This window comes from Lissotriton helveticus, chromosome 4_1, assembly GCF_964261635.1.
Source record: "Lissotriton helveticus chromosome 4_1, aLisHel1.1, whole genome shotgun sequence".
In the NCBI taxonomy this organism is placed as follows: Eukaryota; Metazoa; Chordata; class Amphibia; order Caudata; family Salamandridae; genus Lissotriton; species Lissotriton helveticus.
The window spans coordinates 1,867,548,460-1,867,573,731 of NC_136063.1; the positions used below are offsets into that span (position 1 = coordinate 1,867,548,460).

General features: G+C 43.6%; 1 protein-coding gene across 1 annotated transcript; it reads right to left on the reverse strand.

Annotated features, from left to right (window-relative positions):
• Positions 1 to 13,052: 13,052 nt before the first annotated feature.
• Positions 13,053 to 15,500, reverse strand: LOC144827721 (uncharacterized). Its single transcript, XM_078685925.1, has one exon. It carries the CDS (start codon positions 15,498 to 15,500, stop codon positions 13,053 to 13,055), a length of 2,448 nt encoding a protein of 815 aa, XP_078542051.1.
• Between the last annotated feature and the right edge of the window lie 9,772 nt (positions 15,501 to 25,272).

Sequence of the window (25,272 nt, forward strand, 5' to 3'; positions counted from 1 at the left end):
TTGCCAGGAATCCTCTGTCACCATCCACAGGGACCATTGGTAAATCACATTGCTGTTTCTCTTCCACCCGTGCAAATTACCAATGCTTATTTATTTATATCACTGTATTACCAATGCTTTGCTGTTTGGGTCATTGATTTGAAAATGCTTGTTTGTATTGCCTTTTTGTGCTGTGTTTCAGAAGCGCGTTACGGTTGTTGTCACGTTGCCATGGTGACACACTCCATGTTGGCTTGATGTGCGCACCTCACGGGTTAGCAATGATCACGTGGACCACCAAACCACTGTCTCTTATTGGCTATATACAGCCATGCCCCAGCCAATGCCTCACTTGGCTTTGTTGCTCCATTTCTAGGAAGCAGCCTTTCCTCCTGCTCCGTCTTCTGATTGGCTGGCTCTCCGCTCACGATTGTCTCTCAGGGCTCTCCTCCAACTCCTGTATTGGAGACGGCCTCGTCAGGGGAATCCAGAGCACAACAAGTCCAGCACACATCCAGCAGCCAGGCTGCATGTTTCAGTCATTGTAGAGGCAGTGGTGGCCGGCATGGCTCGAGGGTGTCAGGGTGGGGGGGTGTTGCAGACGGAGTCATGCAGGGGAGAGTCACGTGCGGGGAGTTGCGCGGTGCGTATGAGTACGCAATATTTTTAAAAAGAAACGTACCTGGCTGAAGGTCCCGCATCTCTGCTCCTGCTCTCCTCATCTTCGAACATGAAGCCCAGTCAGGCCCAACTGACCAATCACAATGCTGCAATGCATTGGAATTTAGTTTGGGGTGCATGTCTGTAGCCCCGCTTGTAGAGTTGTACACTGTCAAACATTTGATGTACACCCAAAGCAAAAAGTGCACCATGACTTATATGAGAGTAATTACCTCAGAGCTGCTAAGGACGAGGGTTCTTTCAATGGAGTGCACGTTTTGAAAGGTGATTGTTGGGTGCAAGTTCCCACCGCCCATTTTGTTGTATGATTTGGCATCCAGACCATGTGAGAGAGCGCAGAACTAACCGAGTGTTTGTTCACCACCCTTAGAACCCACATTGACCCCTTGCACCCCTGCACAATTGGGAGCCTGGCAGGACCAGCGGTGTCCTTTTCTCTCTTTCACTTCCCTTTCGGGACATCTGCCGAAACTCCTGTACCACCTGTACCACCCAGTAGTGCCGAGAGGTGTCTTGGGAGGTCAGGGGATAATACATTTCAGGTGAGTGGCTGCAATACTTATAAACAAAGGTTTTTTTTCAGAATAGTTCAAAATAATATGCAAAAGAATCTCTAATGAACAACAATAGTTTGTTTTTTGTTGTTGTTGTTTTTAGTCCTCATTTATACGATCTTTATGATTATGGCAACCAGGATGTCTCATTATCGTGCTCGCAGTTGAAAGCCCAGAGAGACAAGGTGAGGCCATTTCATAGAAGGATGCCAGCAAGTTCCATTGAGTCTTAAACCATAGTGTACCATCATGAGTGAGAAATCACTAAGGAGCTTGCTTGATCGTGTTGTTTTAAATCATTGGACTTCCCTCCCTACCCTACCATTTCGCTCCATCCCATAGCACCCAATATTTTGTACGCTTACTGTTTCCTCTCCGCTCGTCCAAGTTTCTAAACTTTCTTACTGCTCTAACCCATCCCTCTACTGTAGGTGGTGATGAAATAAACCAATTTTTGCAAACCTCGCGTCTAGCTAATAACATAGCAGTGAAAAGAAAATAATTCTGGTTTTTATTCAAGTTAATGCTAGAATCATCGTTATCTAGAATACCAAACATAACAGTGAAAGAGCTTACCTTGATGTTGGTGTCTAAAACTTCATCAATGATCTTACCAACTGCATGCCAGTAGGCGTCGAAGTAGATACATGAGTGAAACATATGTATATCATTAGCTTTCAACTCTCCGCATTTGGGACACTTTTTCACCACCTGTGTATTCATCTTGGACAATTTTTCAGGAGTCCAATATGATCTGTGCAAGGTAAAAAGGTGATTTCTCCTGAGTGGTGCAGAAACAATAATGTGCCACAAAAAAGTGCAAGATACTTACCAAGATACTTGCCAAATATGTTGCAAATCTTTATCCGGGAAAGTTTTCTTCCATACAATATCTGGTATATCAAAGTCGACCTCTTTTCCTTCAATCAGGTGCCAGTACCACTTTGATACTTCTTTTCGAGTTGGATTCTTCAGTATATCTTCCTCCAGCTTTCCGCAAAGATCCCGCGATACGAGCTGTTCTTTTGCCCAGCTGGCCATCTGATAGTATTTGAATCTCGATATTTCGTTGTTAGTTCTTTCTGTTAAAACGTCTCATTGTTTAAGCTTTCCATTTTCTAGAAGATCACCCCATGTCTGTAATCCTGCTTTTTTTCAGGGGGCCTGCCGGGGAGTCTTTCAGACATTCTGGTGTGCCCGGTGAATTCCATATCGGAGCCAGAGGACTATAATACGGAAGCTTCCATATTTTCCTAATCTCAAACCAGATTTTGTATGCTGATCTTAGAACCTTCAGTCTGATCTTTTTGAAGTATTTAGGGTGGCCGAACTTATAAAGGCATTGGTCATAATCTGTTACAGCTTTCCAGTAGCCGGGATAGAATTCGTGGGCATGAAAGAGAATCAGAATATTTTTTTATTGAAAGGCTCTGTAGTACATGATTAAGTCTGGGCTAGCAATCCCTCCCCGGTTCTTCTTTTGACAGAGCTTTCACCAAGCTATTCTCACTCCTTTAGATGCCCAGATGAAAGTATTGATTTTGCTCTGTATCTTTCTTATACTAGTTAACCTAAACTCTAGAGGAATAGCATTAAATTAGAATGTACATTTTGGTAGGATAGTCATTTTAATAGCATTTTCTCTCCCCATGAAAGTGAGATGTAGACAGCTCCATGACTTTACCAGTTTCCTCATTTCTTTAGTTTTAAGATCGAGGTTAACTTGGGGAAAATCTTCGATGTTTTTGGGAATTTCTATCCCCAAATATTTAATTTTATTAATGAACAACTATAGTGCTCTGTGACCTGAGGAGATCATACAGTGCAAAGTGAGCATGGTGATAGAAAACATGATCTTTACAAAGGCAAATAGATAATGGACAGGTCAATTGCAGGGCTGGTACATAAAAGTAACTATTGGTATAAAGAGGCACATCCATTAACCATTTCTTGGGCTGCTGATAGACTATGATGATAAGCAGTCTTTGTGCCTTTAATGTCTGTGGTGTTTTGACCCTTTCTGGGTCATCATCAGGACAAGAGACAGTTATACAGAGCAAGAGTAGATCCCAATCTACTGTTAGGGGTGTCCAAAAGCCACAATCTCTTATGAGTATTGCAAACTAAATGGCTTCACTGGATTTCAAGTAGAAAACAAGGTCACCATGCGAGGTATACTGAAAAATGGCAACACTTGGTCAAGCAAACGCTTATGGAACGTAGTTATGGCAGTATATACAATATTCTTCAAAGATGACTTGCAGGAATTTAGGGCAATAGGAACGAGGACCTAAATTGGCAAGTCCAATGTGATAACGAGAAATTGGAGTGCGTAAGATCTAATCTTTGAATCGGCACATCTCCGGACGTGAAGGAGTGAGTTTTAATGACAGCAGATGCATTCCTGCCAAATGTATTATTTTGAACTTTTCTGCTAAAACTTCTCTTTATAAAATCCATTTATTCTTTCATCTCTATCTTTTCATGTATTGTGACTCATTTATATAATCTATGTACCTTTGTGATTGGATTATTTAACAATCAATTACTATTGTAAATAATTTGAAGAATGAAACCATGAAGTACCAATGTTGTTGATACATACTATTGACCTAATCCTTTTTTGGTCTACTGGTAGCTACTGTCAACAATGTAAACTCCCTGACTCAAGCAAGCCCATAACCCCCCTTTAACCAAGCACTGTGATTGGACAAAGGCCCCCCTCTGACCTAAAATGATCACCTCAAAGAACATAAAAAATGTAAATCTACATGGTTGGGATATTATTTGTTGGGATTGTGGGATTTGGACAGATAGAGGGTATAACATTCTTCAAATTTCTGAAACAACTACCATCTCCATTCTCTAATATTGACTCAATGTACAGGACATGTCAGTTACCATATTACAAAGGAAATGTGGTTTTTAATGTGCATCCTAATATTTAGGATAGCTTTATTATTTATTTATCTATTTATTTATAGGTTTTATATAGCGCTGCTGAACTCTGACATATTGAGCACTTTACAGAAGCGGAGCGAGGACTTTACAGCGGAGCGAGGAAATGCGGTCAGGTGACTGTGTTGTCGCCCACGCTGAACTCTGCGTGCATTGTGCCTCATACTGCATTTTTAAAAGCGCTCCTATTCTCTGCTTTTAAACCTGTCTTTTAATCACACATACGCCCCTACCAGTGCATTTGCACCTCCTTACGTCTGGGACTTTGCCCTCAGCCCCGGTCCACCGCGGCAGGAGCCGTTTGAGTGGAGGGCGGGGCCAAATCTTCCCTTCATTTCAGCTGTTACCCATTAGGGCGGGAAAGGGGCAGAATCACTTCCTGGCTCCTCTTCATAAGCACCTGGGCCAGCGGACGCGCAGCACAGCGAGGAGAGGCGGTCAGTTGACTGTGTTGCCGCCCGTGCTGAACGCAGCGTGCATTGTGTCTCATACTGTATTTTTAAAATTGCTCCTGTTCTCTGCTTTTAAACCTTTCTTTTAATCACCCCATACCCCCCTACCTGCCCATTTGCACCTCCTTGCGTCTGGGACTTTGCCCTCAGCCCCGGTGTCGTGCTTATGCCTAGTTGTCTCAGGAGTGCCACGGAGCTTGAAGTATAGTACCCAATTTCACCCCTATCACCCCCCGATGTCAGGTTACAACACTGTCACACAAGTGGTAACCAGGGGGAAAAGGGGGAAACACAAAAAGGAAAGGTAGGGAAGACACAGCAACCAGCAATCTTCACTCGGGCCAGGTTCTTGGACACCAGAACTGTGGCTAAAGAGAAAGCAAAAACGTTAATACAGTTCCCTCCCTATGTCTGGACTATGGTTGTTACTAAAGGAAGAAGGGGGGTATGTGTACCTAGAATATGCCAGGTGGTTAGCTGTTCCCCCTTGGATTAAAGCATAAAGGTATAACTGGAGATGAGGAAGTAAGTAATCTGAAAACAAGGAAAGGCGGTCAATATTTGCAGACTTGGAGAATAGTCAATGTTAGGCTTTTCTATATCTGAACGCACCTCATACAACCAGTACACTAGTACCACTGTGATACTACTCCGCAAACCCTGAGCACCTAGTTTAACAATCACAAGGAACACTCGGCAGGAGTAATGATACAAGAGATTCACTTTTTTCTCTTTAAGTTACCAACTGAAATTACTATAAGCGGCAGGAACAAAATGCGAATGGCAATGAGCTCTTATAAACAAAGGGACAGACAGAGAGCTCTAACAAATGTATCATGAGACGTATCAAAAACTCGAAAGGTCAAAAAACCAGAAAGCGAAAGAACAGGATTGTTCCTGAAACCAATACAACCAATAAGACAAATGCAAAGGAAAAGAAAGCCGTGAGGCCAACAAAGCCTGTACTCACGGTAGCGCGGAAAATGCCGCAAACGAGACGCCGACCACTAGCTCCTCGGACGGAACCCCACCAGTGACCCGGAACGAAACACTGACTCTGGCTAATCGCGAAGCACTTCCTGGAGTGCTAGGCGGGCCTAAGTACGTTTACTGACTCCAGTGCGCATGCGCAGGTGCGCGCGCATACGCCGGGGACGCTTTTTTGCCAACCATTGTCTTGCCTGTTTTGCCAACCCCGCATTCGAACTCGGACTGCGCGTGGGCTTGTAGTGAGCAGGCATGACACCCGGTCCACCGCGGCAGGAGCCGTTTCAGTGGAGGGCGGGGCCAAATCTTCCCTTCATTTCAGCTGTTACCCATCAGGGCGGGGAAGGGGCGGAATCACTCCCTGGCTCCTCTTCTTAAGCACCTGGGCCAGCGGACGCGCAGCAGAGCGAGGAGAGGCAGTCAGTTGACTGTATTGCCGCCCGCACTGAACGCTGTGTGCATTGTGTCTCATACTGTATTTTTAAAAGCACTCCTGTTCTCTGCTTTTAAACCTTTCTTTTAATCACCCCATACCCCCCTACCTGCACATTTGCACTTCCTTACGTCTGGGACTTTGCCCTCAGCCCCGGTCCACCGAGGCAGGAGCCGTTTGAGTGGAGGGCGGGCCAAATCTTCCCTTCTTTTCAGCTGTTACCCATTAGGGCGGGGAAGGGGCAGAATCACTTTCTGGCTCCTCTTCATAAGCCAATGGGCCAGCTGACGCGCGTAGCGGGCAAGTGAAATCCAAGCCTGTCTGCGCGCGTCCTGCCCGCGTCCAACGCCAGCCATGCTGCCCATTTGCAGCCAGCATCAAGACTATCACTAACGAGGGATAAAATTCTGGCATACAGGTTTAAAGTCTGTCCTAACCCCATTTGTATAAACCCCTGTACACTGGTTCACAATCCTGGTGGCCTGATACCCCACTGTAAAGACTGTACCTTTACTTTTAACAATGACTTAGGCAAAATATGTAAACCCGTGGAAATGACTGCAACCTCAAACTCAATACCGAGCAGTAACCTGACTAACATATCTATTAGAGCCTGTCTTATAAATTGCAGGTCACTCCCCAGGCAGGGCAACGACATTTGGCTACTTCTAAGAACCAAACATGGGATATTGTGTACCTAACAGAAACATGGTTAAGAGAAAGTACCACACCTGCTTTCCTTCTGGCCATTATTGTTATTGAAAACAGAGTGAGGTACTGGGTTTTTCAGAACCGGTACCGAACCGGTAACCCAGCGGTGTCAGGGTACACCCTAAGACCTCGAGTACTTTCCTGATTCAGACACAGAAACTCAGAGTCTTCTAGGTGAAGTCAAAGATCGAATTTATTGGCTGCAACCAAGTAACAGGCGTCCTAGAAGTACAACAGCACGGTGTGTATATTCTCAGGAGACTGCTCAATCTTACAAAGCCAGGCTTCTCTTTTTATACAAAATATTATGCTTCAGGAAAACATTCTTAAATTTACAGTAGGCCATTCACATATTTTCAATACAAAGAAAAAGCAGAGTCATGATGACAATCCCACATTTCAGTTTGTCCAGCCCACAACAAATTACCCGGCAAGGCCCAACATGTTCATCAGATATCGGTGGACCCCCAATAAAAACGGGCACCTCCTCCTCATAAAGCAAGTCGTAGAGAAAGGAACAGGGACAGGTGGGAGCAAGATTAGGCAGGGTGTGTGTGCGATGAAAAGGTTTATGGTAGGCTGTGCCTTGATGCTATCTCGCTCAGCCACTGGGAAAGGAACTGGCCGGGCAGGTTCAGCCTGGGGCAATGGTTCCAGCTTGCCCAGGTCACAGAGAAGTCAATTAAGGTGTACGTGTCCTTGGGAATTGAATTTGGCTGTATTATAAGCCTATGTGAGGGCAACTCTAAAATGGCTGCCGTACACAAAATGGAAGCCAAGGGTTCAGGACGAAAATGACGATTTCGAGGTGAAATCGTTACTGGAATATGACGAAAATGCTTGTACATAGTGTACTAGCCATTTTCGGTCTTTTGATACCAAAATCGTCATACTACGACAAGGTTTATTGCACAAGTTCAGAATTTTCAGAACTACAAACCCTCCTTTTGCCCTTACATAGGCAATTAACCTATCCTCGTGCTAATCTGAGTCCAGTTCTATATTCCTAAAGTCATTGAGATGTTGCTGTAACATCATCCTAGTACTTAGCTCGTCTCTTGATACAGGTTTCCTTACACATGATGTAGCACAGAAGCCACATATTGCAGGAGCACACTTCACGCACAGATAGAACAGGAAAAGAATGGCTAAGACCATCCCAATGACCATCAGAATTTTCCATCCCCAGGCGGATATCAGTTCCCAGAACCATCCCATTAACGACCAATCTCCTTTATCCACATGAACAGATTCGGAAATCTTATGTAGATTGGAGATGGCCTGGTACACTGTTGGAGCGTTATCTGGAATGAAAACACAGCAACTCGATTGGATCAATTTACATACCCCACCTCGGTCTGCAAGTATGACATCTAATGCCACCCTGTTCTGAAGGGTCATGAGACGATCCGACTGGAGCTCAGCAGTCAAGTTACTAAGGGCACCGGCAGTTTCAACCACGGTGGATTCAACCACCCTTGTCAATTGCCTTATGTTCCTGCTGTTACCCATGGGTCCCCAGAACGGCAGAAAACCCTTTACGAAGTCCCCAAATTCTTGTCCTGCAGTGTCTTCTTCGCTGAAGACACCTCTAACTATCCTTGTCTTGTGGTAATCTGCCGCCGCTGTGTAGGTGGGAGGCAGCAGGAACGAAACAAAACATGTGCCCGAAAAGTCAGGGGGCAACCATGTATAGGCTCTATCATGGCAGATGAAATAGGTACCCTTAGCTGCTAAGAACGGAGGGGAAGTCTGAGATGCAAAAACATATGTTTCAGTGCAGATGCTCTTCCCTAACTGAGCTCTGGGATTCTTGCCATTACCTTGCAGACACAGGTGACCCTGATGGGGTACAATCCAAATCGGGGAAGATCTCTTAGCTTGCTGTTTCTCACTCAGAGTAGCTCCATATCCGGTCACGTTCCATCCTATGTAACCATTGTGGCTGAAAGGCAGGACCAGATAAGGGATACCTTTATCCGTTGTGTGAGGCATAAGACCACACACCCAACAGTTAGTCGTGTTCATTACTAGTTGGTGTTGGTGCAAAAGCTGAACAAAGGAGTTATTAATAAACTCTAATCTCCTAGCGGATTCGTGTTCAGGAAGGGGTTGAAAAGCTTGTGAGGAAACAGTGGAAGGAGGAGGTATACGCGAGGTAGTGGGTGCAAATGTTACTCGAAAAGAGAATAAAACATAACCTATTAAAAATATCATCACACTGAATAACATGAAAATGCACAATATCAAAAAGCTTTTCTTTGTCATCATTTTACATATTCTGTTTTTAAAGTTCGTTTCCTTGGCAGGTCTCTCCATCTCGAAAAACTCCATCCTCTATACAATGCTGCCCGTGATGGGAGGTTGTTTCTGCTAAGGAATGCTTCTGTCAGTCTAGGGCAACTCCCTTAGACCAACCAGAACTGTCGACCTAACGTCGTCAGCTGCACCCCAAAGACTTTGGCAATCGCGGCCCTAGCAGCGGAACCCGGATGGCGGTTCAAAAAACAAAAATAAGCAAGTTTCTCAGATGGGAGAGCTGCGCTTTCAAAAATATCAATGAAAAAAGAAAATTTTGTTTATTTGTCCATAGGTCTCGGCCTCAAATTATAACGTTTTCTCCCAGGTACTGTTTGGTCTTGGAAAAGGAGTTCAGGTTCTGTAGTGTCCAATCGAATTGACGGTGATACAGCTGGTTGCAAAGTATTGTCACTTTCTTTCTCAGTAAGTGTTCCTTTTACACGTGCATCACTGAAAGGCAGAAAACGTGGCACGGTTTCAGTCTCTGAGTCAGCGACACCCTCCTGGACCCACCGGTCGTACGGCAGAGGCAAAGGTACCCTCTTACAATGTACGCCGTGGATCCAGTGCTTTTTCCCTTCCACACGAACAGCTGATCTCGTTGAAAGAAGGACGAGGTGCGGTCCGGTCCACCTGGGCTGATCGTTCTTTGTTCGCTGAAAGTTCTTCACGAGAACCCAGGATCCAGGGTCAATGTGATGACCTGGAGCTTCAGAGGCTTGAGGCAGAGTGTTGTGGACCTGTTGGTGTAAAACACGCAATTTAGCCGTCAATTCGAACAAGTAGTCAAAAACTATCTCGTAAGGACTAAGTCCCACTCGCAAATGCACAGTCATTCTGGTGGATAGGAGTGCTAGGGGTAGAGTGTCAGGCCATTTAAGACCAGAGCTCGCTTGAATTTTGGGCAATTTAAGTTTCAATGTGCCATTGTAGCATTCTACTAGTCCAGCTGATTGGGGGTGATTTGCAGCGTGGAACTTCTGATGAATGCATAGCCCTTCGCATACTTTCTTCATCACTCGACCCACAAATTCACTTCCATTGTCACTCCAGACCATTCTCGGCCTTCCGAATCTGGGGAAGAACTCTTTCACAAGGGCTTTAGCTGTGGATAAGGCAGTGTTGTCTTTTAGGGGGTAGGCTTCCACCCATCTTGAAAAGGCACAAACAACCACGAGTACGTATTTTAAATTGTTGCACCTTTCCATGTGGATGAAATCTAGCTGCAAAACCTCGAACGGATACGTAGGAGGTGCAAAATGACCAGCTGGAGTTGGGGTTCCCCTACCAGGATTGTGTTTCAGACACACCATGCAATTCTTGAACACATTCTCTGCACACTTGGGAATTCCAGCATTTTGCCATACTGGAGCCAACAACTTGCAAATCCCTTTCACACTGATGTGAGCCATTCCATGAGCCATTGTAACCACTGCAAGCACGTACGCATCGGGTAACAACCATCTCTGATGCTCTGACAATTCAATCCAACAACCATTTGCATCCATTTTACCCGTACTTTCTCTCCACACACTCAACTCTTTCTCTGTAGCTTCAGCTTGGATCGATTTCACACTCTCTATCATGTCTTCACACATTCCAACGTCACCAATCCATCTTGCAGGGCCTGCAACATACATTCGGCTCATCACATTCCTCGCTGTTTCTTTTGCGATTTCGTCAGCAAATGCATTTCCACGACCAACATCATCAGTCACCTTCTTGTGTGCGCTACATTTTACAATCGCAACTTGCAACGGCAAAGTCAGTGACTCAAGAAGCTCATTCACCAACTGACCATGCTGAATCTTAGCTCCATGCGAAGTCAGGAACCCACGTTCTTTCCACAATCGTCCAAAACTGTGAGCCACACCAAATGCATACTGGCTGTCGGTATAGATGGTCACTTTCATTCCTTTCGACAACACACATGCTCTCGTAAGTGCAATCAATTCTGCTGCTTGAGCTGAATTATGTGGGATACGTGCAGCTTCAACAATTGTATGCAAAGTCGTGACAGCATATGCTGCAGTCGTATCACCATTCGGAAGCTTGAAGCATGAACCATCCACCCATAAGGTACCATCACACTTTGCAAGGGGAGTGTCCTGGAGGTCTATTCTCCCTTTCGTTTCTTCTTCTGTTCTAAGAAAACAATCATGCTGTTCAGAAGTATCTAACTCTGTCACAATTGGCAACAACGTAGCTGGGTTAAGTGTGTTGCATCTTTTTATGTGCACATGACTCGCTAACAATGTTAACTCGTAACCTGACAATCGAGCACTAGTTAAGTGCTGTGTCTTGGTTCTGTTTAACAATGTGTCCACTGCATGTGGAACCATCACAATTAACGTGTTATTCATCACTAAACCAGCAGACTGTCGAATAGAAACAGCTGCTGCCGCTGTGGCTCTCAAGCAACTTGGCAATGCTTTAGCTACCGGGTCCAAAGTCGACGAAAAATACACGCATGGACGCTACTTGTCTCCAAACAACTGTGTCAACACTGATAATGCACAACCTTCTTTCTCATGGACATACAATGTAAAGGGCTTACTGTAGTTGGGGGTACCCAACACAGGAGCCGATCATAATGCTGTGCGCAATTCAGAAAAACTTTTCTGACACTCTTCAGACCATGGGACGGGATTCGGTGTATCTTTACAAGTTAATGCCACCAAAGGTTTGGCCAATAACGAAAAATTTGGTATCCAATGCCTGCAATATGATGTAATGCCCAAGAAAGCACGCACTTCTCTCTGTGTTCTTGGCACACTCAATTTCGCTATTGCCTGAATTCTTTCTGGGGTCAGTTTCCTTCCCTCCTTCGATAAGAGATGACCTAAGTAGATCACTTCTTGTCGACAATATTGCAATTTTGAAAGAGACACTTTGTGATGCAAATCACACAAATTACGCAACAATGACAACGTGGCTTCTTTACAGATTTCCTCAGTATCTGCAGCAACAAGCAGATCATCAACATACTGAATGAGGGTAGCGCCATCAGGTAAAACAATCGTATCAAGCTGTGTTTTTAGAGCTTGACTATATATTGATGGACTTTCACAGTAGCCCTGGGGAGCGCGTTTAAAGCGGAAACTTCGACCTCCTAAACTGAAGCCGAAAATATCCCTACTCTCCTCAGCAATGGGGATGCTGAAGAAAGCATTCTTCAAGTCAATCACCGAAAACCAGGTGGCAGAAGCTGGAATCATAGTCAATAGGGCAGTAATGTCAGGAACGACTGGAAATTGTGGCACAACTATTTTATTGACCTCTCTAAGATCAATCACGAATCTGTAAACCTGTGGCTGGGAAGGATCAGTTCGTTTCAAAAACAGGCAGAACAGGACTATTGCAAACGTTGCCTCTTGTCTCTTCAATTACATCTTTTTCAATCAGATCATAAATGATCGCTAACAACGCTTTCTCACCTTCACTAGAAATTTTGTATTGGGGAATGAGTGGCATTTTAACATTGGCTTTCAATGTTACAACATATGGCGGTATTTCCAAAAGACCTACATCATTAGGACCAGTAGCCCAAAGATTTTTAGGAAGAAACGATAATTCTGTTGGAAGTTTATCCCTTGACAAATACATTGGAGAAACCACTTTCTTACCCAGTGTAAGTTGTACTCCAGAAGGAGAACAGTACAAAGTCGCATACAATCTTTTTAACAGATCCAATCCTAACAAGTTTTCACCACAACCTGTCGTTAAAATAAGCGGTGCTTCGAATTCACAAGGTCCAACAGAAAGGGACAAAGGGTCAGAAATCGGGTTTCTAACTGGGGCGCCAGAAAAACCTACTGATACATTCGTTTCACCAGACAAAGGTGCGCCAGGGAGTTTTGAGTGCATAATAGAACTCTTTGTAGCACCAGTATCCAACAGAAAAGGTTCTGACACACCTGATGTAATCACCTCAACATAAGGTCCACTCTGATCTACTGGAACTGAAACAACTCCCTCTCTTTGTCTATGGCTGTCCTAGCAATCATTACCTTCCATGTGCTCATCTTCTGCATAGTAATCATCAGCATAGTACTGAGCTGTCCTACCAGACGCGTTATTCTGCTGGTCAAAACTATTCATTGAATTTTGAGGCGGAAAGGAACGTGCGTTCTGGGGGAAATTTCCACGTCCTCTACCTCTGGGAGCTTGTTGAACACCTCGACCTTTTGCGCCAGAAACACCATTTCCACGCTGTAACAAAATAGGGCAACTATACTTGAAATGACCCTCTTCCTTACAATATGAACACTGATTGGGACCTACAGGGACACGTGGTTGAGTATACTCGACTCTTTGCGAGTTCCTCTGAAACTGTTGAGGCTGCTGATAGTTATTCTGATAGTTACTCTGAGCACCACTATTTTGACCACCACGTATCGGATACGCTTGCTGTAACAGAACCTTCGTTTTCAACTCTTTAGTTTTCTTCTCTGCTCTATCTTTCTCGTCTTTATCTCTATTTTTGTAATATTGTGCAGTAGCCAATATCTGCGCTGAAGAGGAAACTGCCCAAAAACTTTCTGAATCTTTTAACTTCTTACACAACTCGGGAAGCAGATTGTGCACAAATTTATCGACGAACAACCGCTGACCACCTTCTGTGCTCATATCTTGACCACTGTGGTCGACAAATGTTTCTTCAAACTTGGTGTAGAAATCTGACACCGTTTCATCTTTCTTCTGCTTACACGCAGACAATTTATCCCAATTCACACGCATCGCAGGCATTATAGTTTTCATGTAATCAATGATCTTACCAGGAAGTTCTGTTACTAGAGGCTCGGGTTTAGCACCATCAACTTGTCGGGCATCTACAGCAGCAATATTAGCCCATGAGTCACCTAACTCTTGGTCATGATCTGCATGACGAATCTTTCCCCATAAAGGCTGTGGAACAACATTCCCAAACAACATGTCTATGTCAGCTAAATTCATAATGCAAGAACCTGCAGTCTGTGACAATTCCTTGTAATACCCTGTAGGATTCTTACGGGGATCAGGCAATGTCTGTTTAAGGGCCAAAACTTCAGCTCGCTTCCAAGGAACATGTACCCATACACGCTGAAAATGAGGCTGGATAGGTGGGATAGCATTCGCGTCCTCTTCCCTCCATTGTGAGGGAACTTCTCTCATGGGATATTGTCTTCCTTTCTTCTTAACAGAAGAATCAGACTCAAACAACGACTTGGAAACACCCTCAGTCCTAAACGACAACAATGTCACAACTGCTTTCTTAACATCTGAACCCACAATTGCGCCTTTTCCAAATTCGAACCGTACATGGCACAACTCAGGCGGATTGCGCTCCAAATCATTTTCCTCTAAATCCTCAGAAAGGAAAGTACACATTTTCTCAAAAACGTATCTCTGCCTCGGTTCTTCCCACTGATGGAAGACATCCATAACAGACTCTAGCCCATACCTCGTTGGTTCAGTAACCCATTTATGCACCAAATAATTCAATGTCTCCTTCTCCCTAGAATCAGGCAGTTGGCTATGCAACTGCTTACGCTCTGTGTCAGGAGTTACACCTGTTGCTCCAAAGAAAGGATACAGAAGACTAGTGACAGTACTAGCCACTCTCTGACGAACAGAAGGAGAAGTCGATGAAAAGACAAGCGTAAAAGCAGGGTGAGGCGAGGCAGACGCAGAGGCAGCGTCGGAAGGAATACCAGGAGTGGTAGTCGTTATAGTAGTTAAAGTTGTAGGAAGTAAAGGCAGAGCAGATGTCAAAGCCGGTGGCCCTTGAGGAGGCTGCACCGGAGGAATAGGAGCCAACTGAAGAACAGCTGGTGGGTGCTGTGGAGGAGCAGGAGGCAATGCAACCACGGGCTGCGCAACTAAAGGTTGCGGAGGTGCCGTAGCATTTTGCGCATAGGGGTGTGGCGAACTTAATAAATGCGACATTAGGGGGTCTTTTTCAAGGTCTTTTGCTGCATCTTGCTGAAGAGGCGGCAAAACTGGATAGCATTTATCGATCACCATTTTACGTTGCCTGTGCAACTGCTCGCTCATCTGTTCCTCTTCGTTATCTTTAAACTGCATAGCAGCTTGCATTATCGAGATACCCCTTTCTCTCTTATTTTTCTTCTCTAATTTAATTTCCGTCTGTTTGGCTTCCTTACGCCATAGGCGGAAAGAGTCAAACATCGCCGGCCGGGCTTTCTTCTTGAAGAGTTTAACTTCTAGATTATCTAAAACCTCCGTGTCAAAGCTACCATATTGGGGCCATTTTAAAACACCATCTTTTCTGGTGTAGCGGATCCACACTTCATTATATGTGATGGGGCCTACTCCATGTTTCACATACAATTCATAAGTTGGAGTTCCAATCGGAGGAACCGGACACGAGTCCTCCAATCGGGAATCCCTATTACTACAACCAAGACAAAACAAATTTCCAAGTCTGCTAAGACCAGGCATCTTCGCTCACTAGTCTAGCTTCAAACTTCAAAGGATTATTGAATACGATATTCTCGTGAATACACGAGTCCTTCGGCTTTGGTACTTGCAAGTTCCAAATCAAAGATCCCGAAGGGATACCCAAAACTAAGAACCAACTAAGGACTGGGAGACGCTCCACTTATACTTAACTGAGATATCGATGACGTCACCAGAAGACTCGTCTATCGTTTCGCTCTACCAAACATCAAGGGTCCAAATCAGGGCGATAGCCAGGGCAGCAGTCCTTCGTAGCCGTCGGGAAGCGGGGAACCTCGCAGCAAAGACTTTCGGACCACGTCGACATGCAGGGGTCGATGAAGTGGCGGCCTTCCTCCAGAAATATTCACACGAAGCTCCTCACGAACCTCTGGCTTGTACCGGTACCGTTGGTATCGCCCAATGTTGGGCGCCAGCTGAGGTACTGGGTTTTTCAGAACCGGTTCCAAACCGGTAACCCAGCGGTGTCAGGGTACACCCTAAGACCTCGAGTACTTTCCTGATTCAGACACAGAAACTCAGAGTCTTCTAGGTGAAGTCAAATATCGAATTTATTGGCTGCAACCAAGTAACAGGCGTCCTAGAAGTACAACAGCACGGTGTGTATATTGTCAGGAGACTGCTCAATCTTACAAAGCCAGGCTTCTCTTTTTATACAAAATATTATGCTTCAGGCAAACATTGTTAAATTTACAGTAGGCCATTCACATATTTTCACTACAAAGAAAAAGCAGAGTCATGATGACAATCCCACATTTCAGTTTGTCCAGCCCACAACAAATTACCCGGCAAGGCCCAACATTTTCATCAGATATCGGTGGACCCCCAATAAAAACGGGCATCTCCTCCTCGTAAAGCAAGTCGTAGAGAAAGGAACAGGGACAGGTGGGAGCAAGATTAGGCAGGGTGTGTGTGCGATGAAAAGGTTTATGGTAGGCTGTGCCTTGATGCTATCTCACTCGGCCACTGGGAAAGGAACTGGCCGGGCAGGTTCAGCCTGGGGCAATGGTTCCAGCTTGCCCAGGTCACAGTGAAGTCAATTAAGGTGTACGTGTCCTTGGGAATCGAATTTGGCTGTATTATAAGCTTATGTGAGGGCAACTCTAAAATGGCTGCCGTACACAAAATGGAAGCCAAGGGTTCAGGACGAAAATGACGATTTCGAAGTGAAATCGTTACTGGAATATGACGAAAATGCTTGTACATAGTGTACTAGCCATTTTCGGTCTTTTGATACCAAAATAGTCATACTACGACAAAGTTTATTGCACGAGTCCAGAATTTTCAGAACTACAAGAGAGAGCAACAGGCTTGGTGGTGGATTAGCCATTATCATCAAATTGGACTGGGAAATATCACATAAAACGATGGAGACCAAAGATCTGTTGGAAGCAACATATTTTAATGTTACCATCTCCCCCACACTAACCATAGCAGGAATACAGATCTACAGACCACCTAACTTCAAACCCATCGAGTTATGGAATATATGTGAATTGATAGCTGACCATTCTCTGAAATATACAAACTATCTAGTCTTAGGTGATTTTAACATCCATATAGACAACTCCCCATGTCCTCTAACCTCCCAACTAGTCGACTCCCTCAAAGGCTTAAATCTTAACCAATTGGTCATGACCCCCACACATACAGCAGGACATATATTAGATCTCATTTTCACAAACATCTCCACCCTATTGGCAGAGAAATCCATCCCTCTTGCATGGTCCGATCACCATCTGGTACCATTCCATTTTACCTTCATTACAAACCTAGGCAATAGGAAAAATAAGCACGAGGTCCGAAGAAACTGGCGGAAAGTCACCCCTGAAACCAGTGGCCCTGCACTACATCACACACCATTTTTACTCACTGGTGAACCAAACTGTGATGCAGCAACCTTGCCCCTATGAAAGTCATTAAATCAGCCAGGCATACACCCTCCGCACCTTGGTTCACGCAGGAACTACAAACAGAAGAAAGCCGCTGCAAAAGACTCGAGAGGACATGGCGCAAAACCTATAGTATCGAAATGATAAACATCTACAGGAAAGCAGTGAACCAATTCCATAAATGAAAACATACCGCTATAAAAAGATATATAGCTAATCAAATCAAAGCATCAAATAACTCTGCTAAAGAATTTTTTTAAATTGTCCAAAGCTTTATGAAACCTGAGACAATGAAAAGTAACATTACCCTGTCTGAGACTCTCTGTGAAAACCTTTTGAGCTTTTTTCAAGAAAAGATCGAAGATATCTACACCTCGTTCACTGAAAATGAGATCCAGATGACACCTCTGTCCCCACTCACAGAAACTTGGTCAGATTGTAGCCCATTCAGTCCTGAAAACTTTCTTAATCTACTGCTAAAAATGAAATCTGGCTCCCCCCTTAGATCCCTTCCCAGCTAGATTTTTTAAACTACTGGCCCACCTGATTAACCCCCCATTAAATGTGCTATGGAATGCATCATTGAAAACTGTCATTTATCAGTCTGTGTGGAAAACAGCTCTCATCCAACCCATCCTCATAAAAAGAAAATGCAGATCCGGCCATTCTAAAAAACTTTAGACCCATTGCTCTACTACCAGCCCCCGCCAAGGTTCTGGAGAAGGAGGTACAGAAACGGCAATCTAACTTCTTGGAAGCCAACAAGCTGTTGCATGATACGCAGTCCGGATACTGAGCTGGTTACAGCACTGATACAGCATTACTAGAAATAACTGAAATTATCAGAGAAACCCTGGACAAAGGTTGCTGTGCAATGCTGGTGCTGCTTGACTTGTCAGCAGCGTTTGATATGGTGTCCCATAAGATTCTCCTTGACAGACTCAGGCAACTAGGAGTTACTGGGACTGTGTTAGCCTCGTTTAATTCCTTTCTTGAGGGACGAGTCCAAAGAATAAGGTTGCAACCACATGTCTCAACGCCCCGCCCTTTGATTTGCAGAGTCCTACAGGACTCGGCCCTCAGACCCACCCTTTTTCATCTCTACCTTGCCCCCCCTGGCTCTGCTTATTGAGCAACATGACATTAGTGTCATCTCAGATGCTGATGACACACAGCTGATGTTTTCCTTTAGAGACCACTCAGATGCAGCTTTTACTAAATTTCAGCATTGTCTGACAGATATCTCCACCTGGATGACTACCGACTGCTTAACGCCGATAAAACTGAAGTATTGTTTTTTAATCAACCTTTGCCCCCTCAAACTGACCTTTGGTGGCCTTCGGTGCTCAATCCACCCCATGCCCTGTCTCATCAGCTAGGAAATTGGGATTCAAAATCGACAATGCATTATTGTGCAAAACCCAGATAGGACATGTTTCCTCTACGTGCTTCTGGAAACTAAAGGCACTTCGGAAATTCCATCACCTCCTACCTATGGAGTGCAGAAAAACTATTGTCCACGCACTGGTGACATCCCAATTGGACTATGCCAATAGTCTATATCTGGGCCAACCAGCCTACCTGTTCAGAAAGCTGCAAACAATACAGAACGCAGCTTCAAGGCTCATAAGAAATATCCTCCTAAGACATCACATCTCACCACATCTACGTAGCCTTCATTGGTTACCGGTAAGGAAACGAACAGAATTCAAGGCACTCACCCTTGCTTACAGAGCAATAAATGGCACCAGTCCCCACTACCTAAGGAAAAGAATTCACAAATCACACCATACAAGAAATCTAAGGTCCAATCACCAAGAACTTCTCGTTACCCCTCGCTTTGCCAAGGCCACACTGGGCGGGCGCTCATTCGCAGTCAAAACAACCATCCTCTGGAATTCCCTACCCCTATCAATCAGAAAGGCCTCATCGGAGCCTAGCTTTCGTAAGCTACTGAAAACATGGCTCTTTAGTCTCCCGTAGACCCTTGTGGGCCCCACAGTACTGATCACTTAACTCATCGTCTTTGCTGAGCACCGGGACACTTCCGTTGGGGGTAGCCCCGCACTCTATAAGATAAAACAAAAAAAAAGAATCAAGAGCAAGGCAATAATCAGTCACTTAGCATAGGACGTGCAATAATCATAGGTTCAAGTATACATTAAATACATATAAGGGAAGTATACTCCTACAGAGCTTGAGGAGCACACAACAAAATATACACAGAAATAAAAATGGTATGGTCATGAGGGTGGAAATTACTGAATTGAAGTCCATTCAAACAATTAAGAGTCCATGGAGAGAAGGACATCAGGAACAATAGACGCAAACACAGAGAAAGAAACAGGCACCTGATCAACAGAGTTTGAACTGTTCATGAGAGCCTATTTGAACCCAGATTCAGTTTGTTCATGGGTTCCAGTATTTATTGAGGAGATGACATTTCAAGTCTCTTTTGAAGCCTGGGAAGGAGGAGTTGCATCGTAGGTCCCACGGGAGGGAGTACTAAATGCTCATGGGAGGGTGAGTAAAGTGTTTTGTGGGTGATGCAAGCAGCCTTGTAGATGCATCTTTCCTTGATGGGAAGCCAGATTAGGGACTTGAGGGCAGGCGTGATGTGTTCATACCATTTGAAGTGTGTTTTGAGCCAGGCTGCGATGTTTAGTGACTGATCTGAGGAGGGCGAGGTGTGTTTTTGGGGTGCCTTTGAGGATAGCTTTCCCATAGTCATTTGGAGAGGACCAGAGATTGAACAACCCATTTGAAATCGTCTAACGGAATAAATGGTTTAATTTTCTGGAGGTGTTTTAGTGTGTAAGGTGCTCCTTTGGCTGAGTTTTTGATATAATCCTTCAATGACAAATTTTGGTCCAGGGTGAAGCCTAAGGATTTAGCCGAGTTGGATAGAGTGAGAGAACAATTTAGGGCCTTCAGGTCGTTGATCAAGCCTTGGATTAGAAGGTGGGTATTTTTAGGGGAGAACAGAATAACTTCTGTTTTGATGGGGTTTCGTTCTAGATGGTTGGAGTAAAACCTAGATTGAAGCTTACTCAGTGTCCTATTAAGCTGTAGGATGTGACTGTGTGATTTGATTTTGTAGTGGAGCTGCGTGTCATCAGCATAAAGGTGGTATTTGATCCCTGCTTGTTTCAGGATGATAGTGAGGGGTTCCAAGCAGAGGTTCAAAAGTGAGGGGGGGAGAGGATTGAACCGTGAGGGACACCAAGAGTGACACGTGCGAGATTCGAGATGCAAGACTTGATTTTAATTTGTTGTGCTCAGTGTTGTAGGTAAGATATGAACCATTTCAAAACTGTGCAATTGAAACTGGAGTATATCTTCTGTGACTCCAGTAAGGATGGGCAATTGACTGTATCAAAAGCTGCTGAAAGGTCCAGTAGGATAAGACGGCAAGCATTTCCATTCTCTAAGGATCAATGGATGTCATCTGCAAAGTTAAACATGGCGGTTTCTGTGCTCCAGCCTTTCCTGAAACCAGATTGGAAGGAGTCAAGTAGGTTTTATTCGCCTATGTGCCTGTTGAGTTGGATTAAGATGCATTTTTTCATGGTTTTAGCTAAGATAGGTCTGAGGTTGTTGAAATCGTTAGGGTTTGCCCTGGGGATTTTGAGAATAGGTGTGATTTGAACTAGTTGGAGTGAATCCGGTACACCACCAGAGGCGAGTGAAGTATTGATGATTTTTGTCCAACACAGGGCGATGATGTTTAGGTTATGTACTATTTTTGCAGGGAGAGGATCTTTGGTGTGTGAAGTGAGCTTTAATTTCATAATAATATTAAAGACTTCTAGTTCAGTCATGGGTTTGAACTTTGACCATGTGGTTTTCTACACTGTTTCCGAGTTTCTAACCTTCACACCACTTCCCTAAAGGAGCCAAGTGTTAAAAGGGAGTTCTTTTTCATCCAGTTTGTGTCAAACAGTATTGAGGCCCAGTGGTAAATAAAAGTAACACTAACAGCTATTTGCAGTGACCTCAGAATTACATAGAACACTACAAACAAAGCCTCAAGACCTCGAACAGTCCAGAAATGGAATATGATTCTCTTTTTGATTACAGGTAAACATTGAGACAAATTTTTTCTGATGTAGGTGGCTTTGTGTTTTCTGGGACCCGGGCGAAGTCTTCAATTGGCACCCACAACCTCACTGATGATAAGAAGCAAGGAAAAACAAATTAAAGAGAGAAGTTGCGCTCCAACCAGACCTTCACGGCCACAATTCCCAAAATAAAAAAGTCCAGAACTGGCGGTAGGACTTTCACCTACAACGCTTCCAGGCTATGGAACACCCTACCCCTCCACTTAAGGAAAAACTCCAATCTCACCTCATTCAGGAAACAGCTAAAAACATTCCTCTTCATTGCTGCCCAATAACACCGGGCTACCTCCTCTTGTTCTGTTGGTTTCTTAGCGCTTGGACGCCCCCGGGCAGCAATCGCGCTCTACAAATCGACATAATAATAATAATAATAATAATAATAAGTGGGTGATTATCTCAAAGAAAGTAGCTTCCCAGATCAAATCAAGGTGAAGATAACAGAAGCTTCTGCGTCGGGTGCTGCACTGAGTGGAGTCATGGAATCTCCTCTAATTCTGAGGTACAAAACTGATCTCAGAAGAGAAAAGACAAGATAAAGAGAAACCTGCCTCTGTCTGTATTTAGCTTTTTAATTTTTAGCCTTGGGTTGAAAAATACTCTGGATCAATTTTTTTAATGCTATTTTAATTTTTGACAGCAATATCTATTTTTCCATTACTGGTAGTCCCACCCGCTGGTCACCATATAGACTTTGAACAATGGTAGCCTGCACCGGCCATCTCTAGCAATTCCCCTTGAGAAAATTATCAAGATGTCAGGTGCTACTGGCAAATAAGGAAATATGCCTGGAAACCCCAAAAACCCTGAGAAAAATTACCTGTTTACAAGCCTTTTCAGGAGCTGCTCCAATTAAGGAATTAAAAGACTACCTCTATCATGGGGGCAGGCTTGACGCCCAATGAAGATGGTGACTTCTCTGTAGAACTCCGTGAGGCAACTGGACAGATTTCATTTGTGAAAGAAGTTTTCTTCAATGCTGCCTGTTGTCTTCTGCAAAGAAGGGGCTACAAATGAGGGCTTCATCACTGGAGTGATTTTCACTGCATTTTGAGGACATGTCCGTCATTAGACACCACAATGTGTTTTACGGAGGAAGAAAACCATAAAACCTTTATGAGGTAATGGTTCCTGCACGCATACACAGGTACAAATTAATCATTTTTGACTGCATATTGAAGAAAATGTACCCCTATTTCATCTCTTTTCACATGTTTCCTGGAATTATCAATTTCTGCAAAACGTATTAATTTTAATTCAAAACACCCTGCTGTATTTATAGGTTATATGGAAGCTTTACTTTTATTTTCATCGCTCAGATTTTATTAAAACTTTTCCTACAACACTTTCTGCCCTTTTACACATCTCTAACATTCAATTTTCTGTTCTCTCATCAGAACTTGAGATGGAAGATTCAGTTTCTTCCCCATCCTAGAGTCCTGCATCAAATGCACCTTCAGACGGCACCACTCTGACTCCATCACATACAGCGGGGTCAATTTCCACTATCAGGCACCAAAAAAGCATTTCTATAATTTCTCACATGCAAATTGCATGCTCACCCCACTAATAAAGGATATCTTTGGAGTGGGTGAGGAATTTTATCTTTAAAGTTATGCCCTCATACATTCAATCTTCATACGTTCTCCTTGGAATATGGTTGAGCCCACCCTGATTTTAGGAGTTAGGGCGAACCCGATAATGAAGCATGCCACTATTAGAGTGGGTGAGGGTTGTATAAAGAAAAGGGTCTCCTTCCCTTCCCACCCACAACAGTGGGTGTGCTGCCACCTGGCGTACTTTCGATTCCCCATCTCTGCTGTTTCTGAAGGAGCCACTCCAGCTCCGGAGGGGATACTCTTGTGTTATTAAGCATATTCCTGGGAGGACATATCCCTTCATCCTTGCTGGCGAGGACTTTTCAACCCTCCTGGGTACCCCCTCCCCCACCCCTCCCCCACCCCTCCCCCCGGACACATAACTTTGTGTTTTAAGACTTTCTAATCCTACTGTAAGTCAATACACCTACAACTCCCCCTCACACCATACTCAATCGAGAATCGATTATATTTTATTTCACACTATCCCAAAATGTACACGCTGCTGACATAGACTCTATTCTAATTTCTGACCATGTTTCTGTCTCTGCTCATCTACATATTTTACCAACTACTTTTAAGCCCAAAAGGTTGAGATTCAATAATGTACTTCTCCTAAACCCATCTTTTACTCTACCTATATCTCTTTCTTTCAAAACTTATTCAATTTAATCACACAGGTGAACTTCATTTTCACACTACATGGTACGCCTTCAAGGATTCCGCCCTTGATTTCGGTAACAGATTTGAGTCTGGAAAGAAAAAACTTTCTTAAAATAAAAGTAAAGGGAGCACTCCTATTACACTTCCAAATCTAAAGCTTGCTTACAAGAACTCATCAAGGTCAAACTGCAGTTTAATATATTTTTCACCCATGTTGCATCTCCCTTTCTCCTCAAATCTAGTGCCAAGTATTATGGTGGTCAAAACAAATCAGGCTAACAACTAGCAAACTATCTTAAAATCAAAAAGAATAGAAAAAAAAATGAATTAATCCTAAATGCACATTCAAATTCATTACATACAGATGGCAATATATCAGAAGAATTTGTACAATTTTATAAAAGATTATATACCCTAGGGGGGTAATACCACGGATTCTGACATTAGTAATAACCTCTCTGATACAAGCAAGACTTTTAACACACAACTAGACCTCTCAGTTTTAGAAACTGATATTACTTTACCTGAACTTCATACTGCTTTATCTTCTCTTAAATCTGACAAAGGTCCTGATGGATTCACTATCAAAAGCTTCACACACTTCTCCAAACTGCTCCTCCCTCAATTATCTTTTCATATAACCTAGTTTCTCCATAAAGGCAAATCATCTGGTTCCTTCTTGGATGCCCTTGTTTGTGTCATTCCAAAGAAGGGCAAAGATTCACTATAATGAACAAATTATAGGCCTATTGCCCTTGTCAATATTGACTACAACATATTGTTCAAAATATTTGCTCTCCGTTTGGATTCCCTTTTACCAAAACTCCTTGGTCAAGAACAATCTGGTTTTGTAAAGAGACATTGTATATCTGATAACACTCACTTATTTTTTTATATCCTCTCTAAATCTCACTGCTCAACACATCCTTTAGCAGTAATTATGTTAGATGCCGAGAAGGCCTTCGATCGCATAAATTGGTCTTTTTTTTCATCCCTTTCGTTTTAGGGTCAAAAATATTTTCCCTTCTTTACACCTCTTCTCAAGTGGCCATTTTTGCCAATGGGCAGACTTCTTCCTATTTTACTTTGGGTAGAGGTGTATAACAAGTTTGCCCCCTCACTCACCTTTTCTCTCTAATCTAACACACATACCTTTCCTTTCCAGAAATAGACATAATCCAGATCTTCACAGTTTCACATGGAAAGACCAACACATTAAAACAGCAGCCTATGTGGACGACACCATTTCATTTATTTCTTAACCCAGCTTTTTTCTCTTGTCTCAGATTACAAATAAATCATGATAAATGTGAGTCTTACTCCGAAACTAATACACCTACAAACAAGATTTCTCCACTACTAAATTCTCCTGGAATATAACCAAACTCAAATATTTAGGGTTATGGTTCTCGCAATTACTCAAAACTTCTATTTCCTTATAACTAGAAGATTACAGACTTGAATTAAATGCCCTGGTCTCCCG

What these genes read in the sequence shown, in the direction of transcription:
- LOC144827721 (XM_078685925.1), bottom strand. Translation starts at nt 15,500, where the DNA reads ATGCCTGGTCTTAGCAGACTTGGAAATTTGTTTTGTCTTGGTTGTAGT.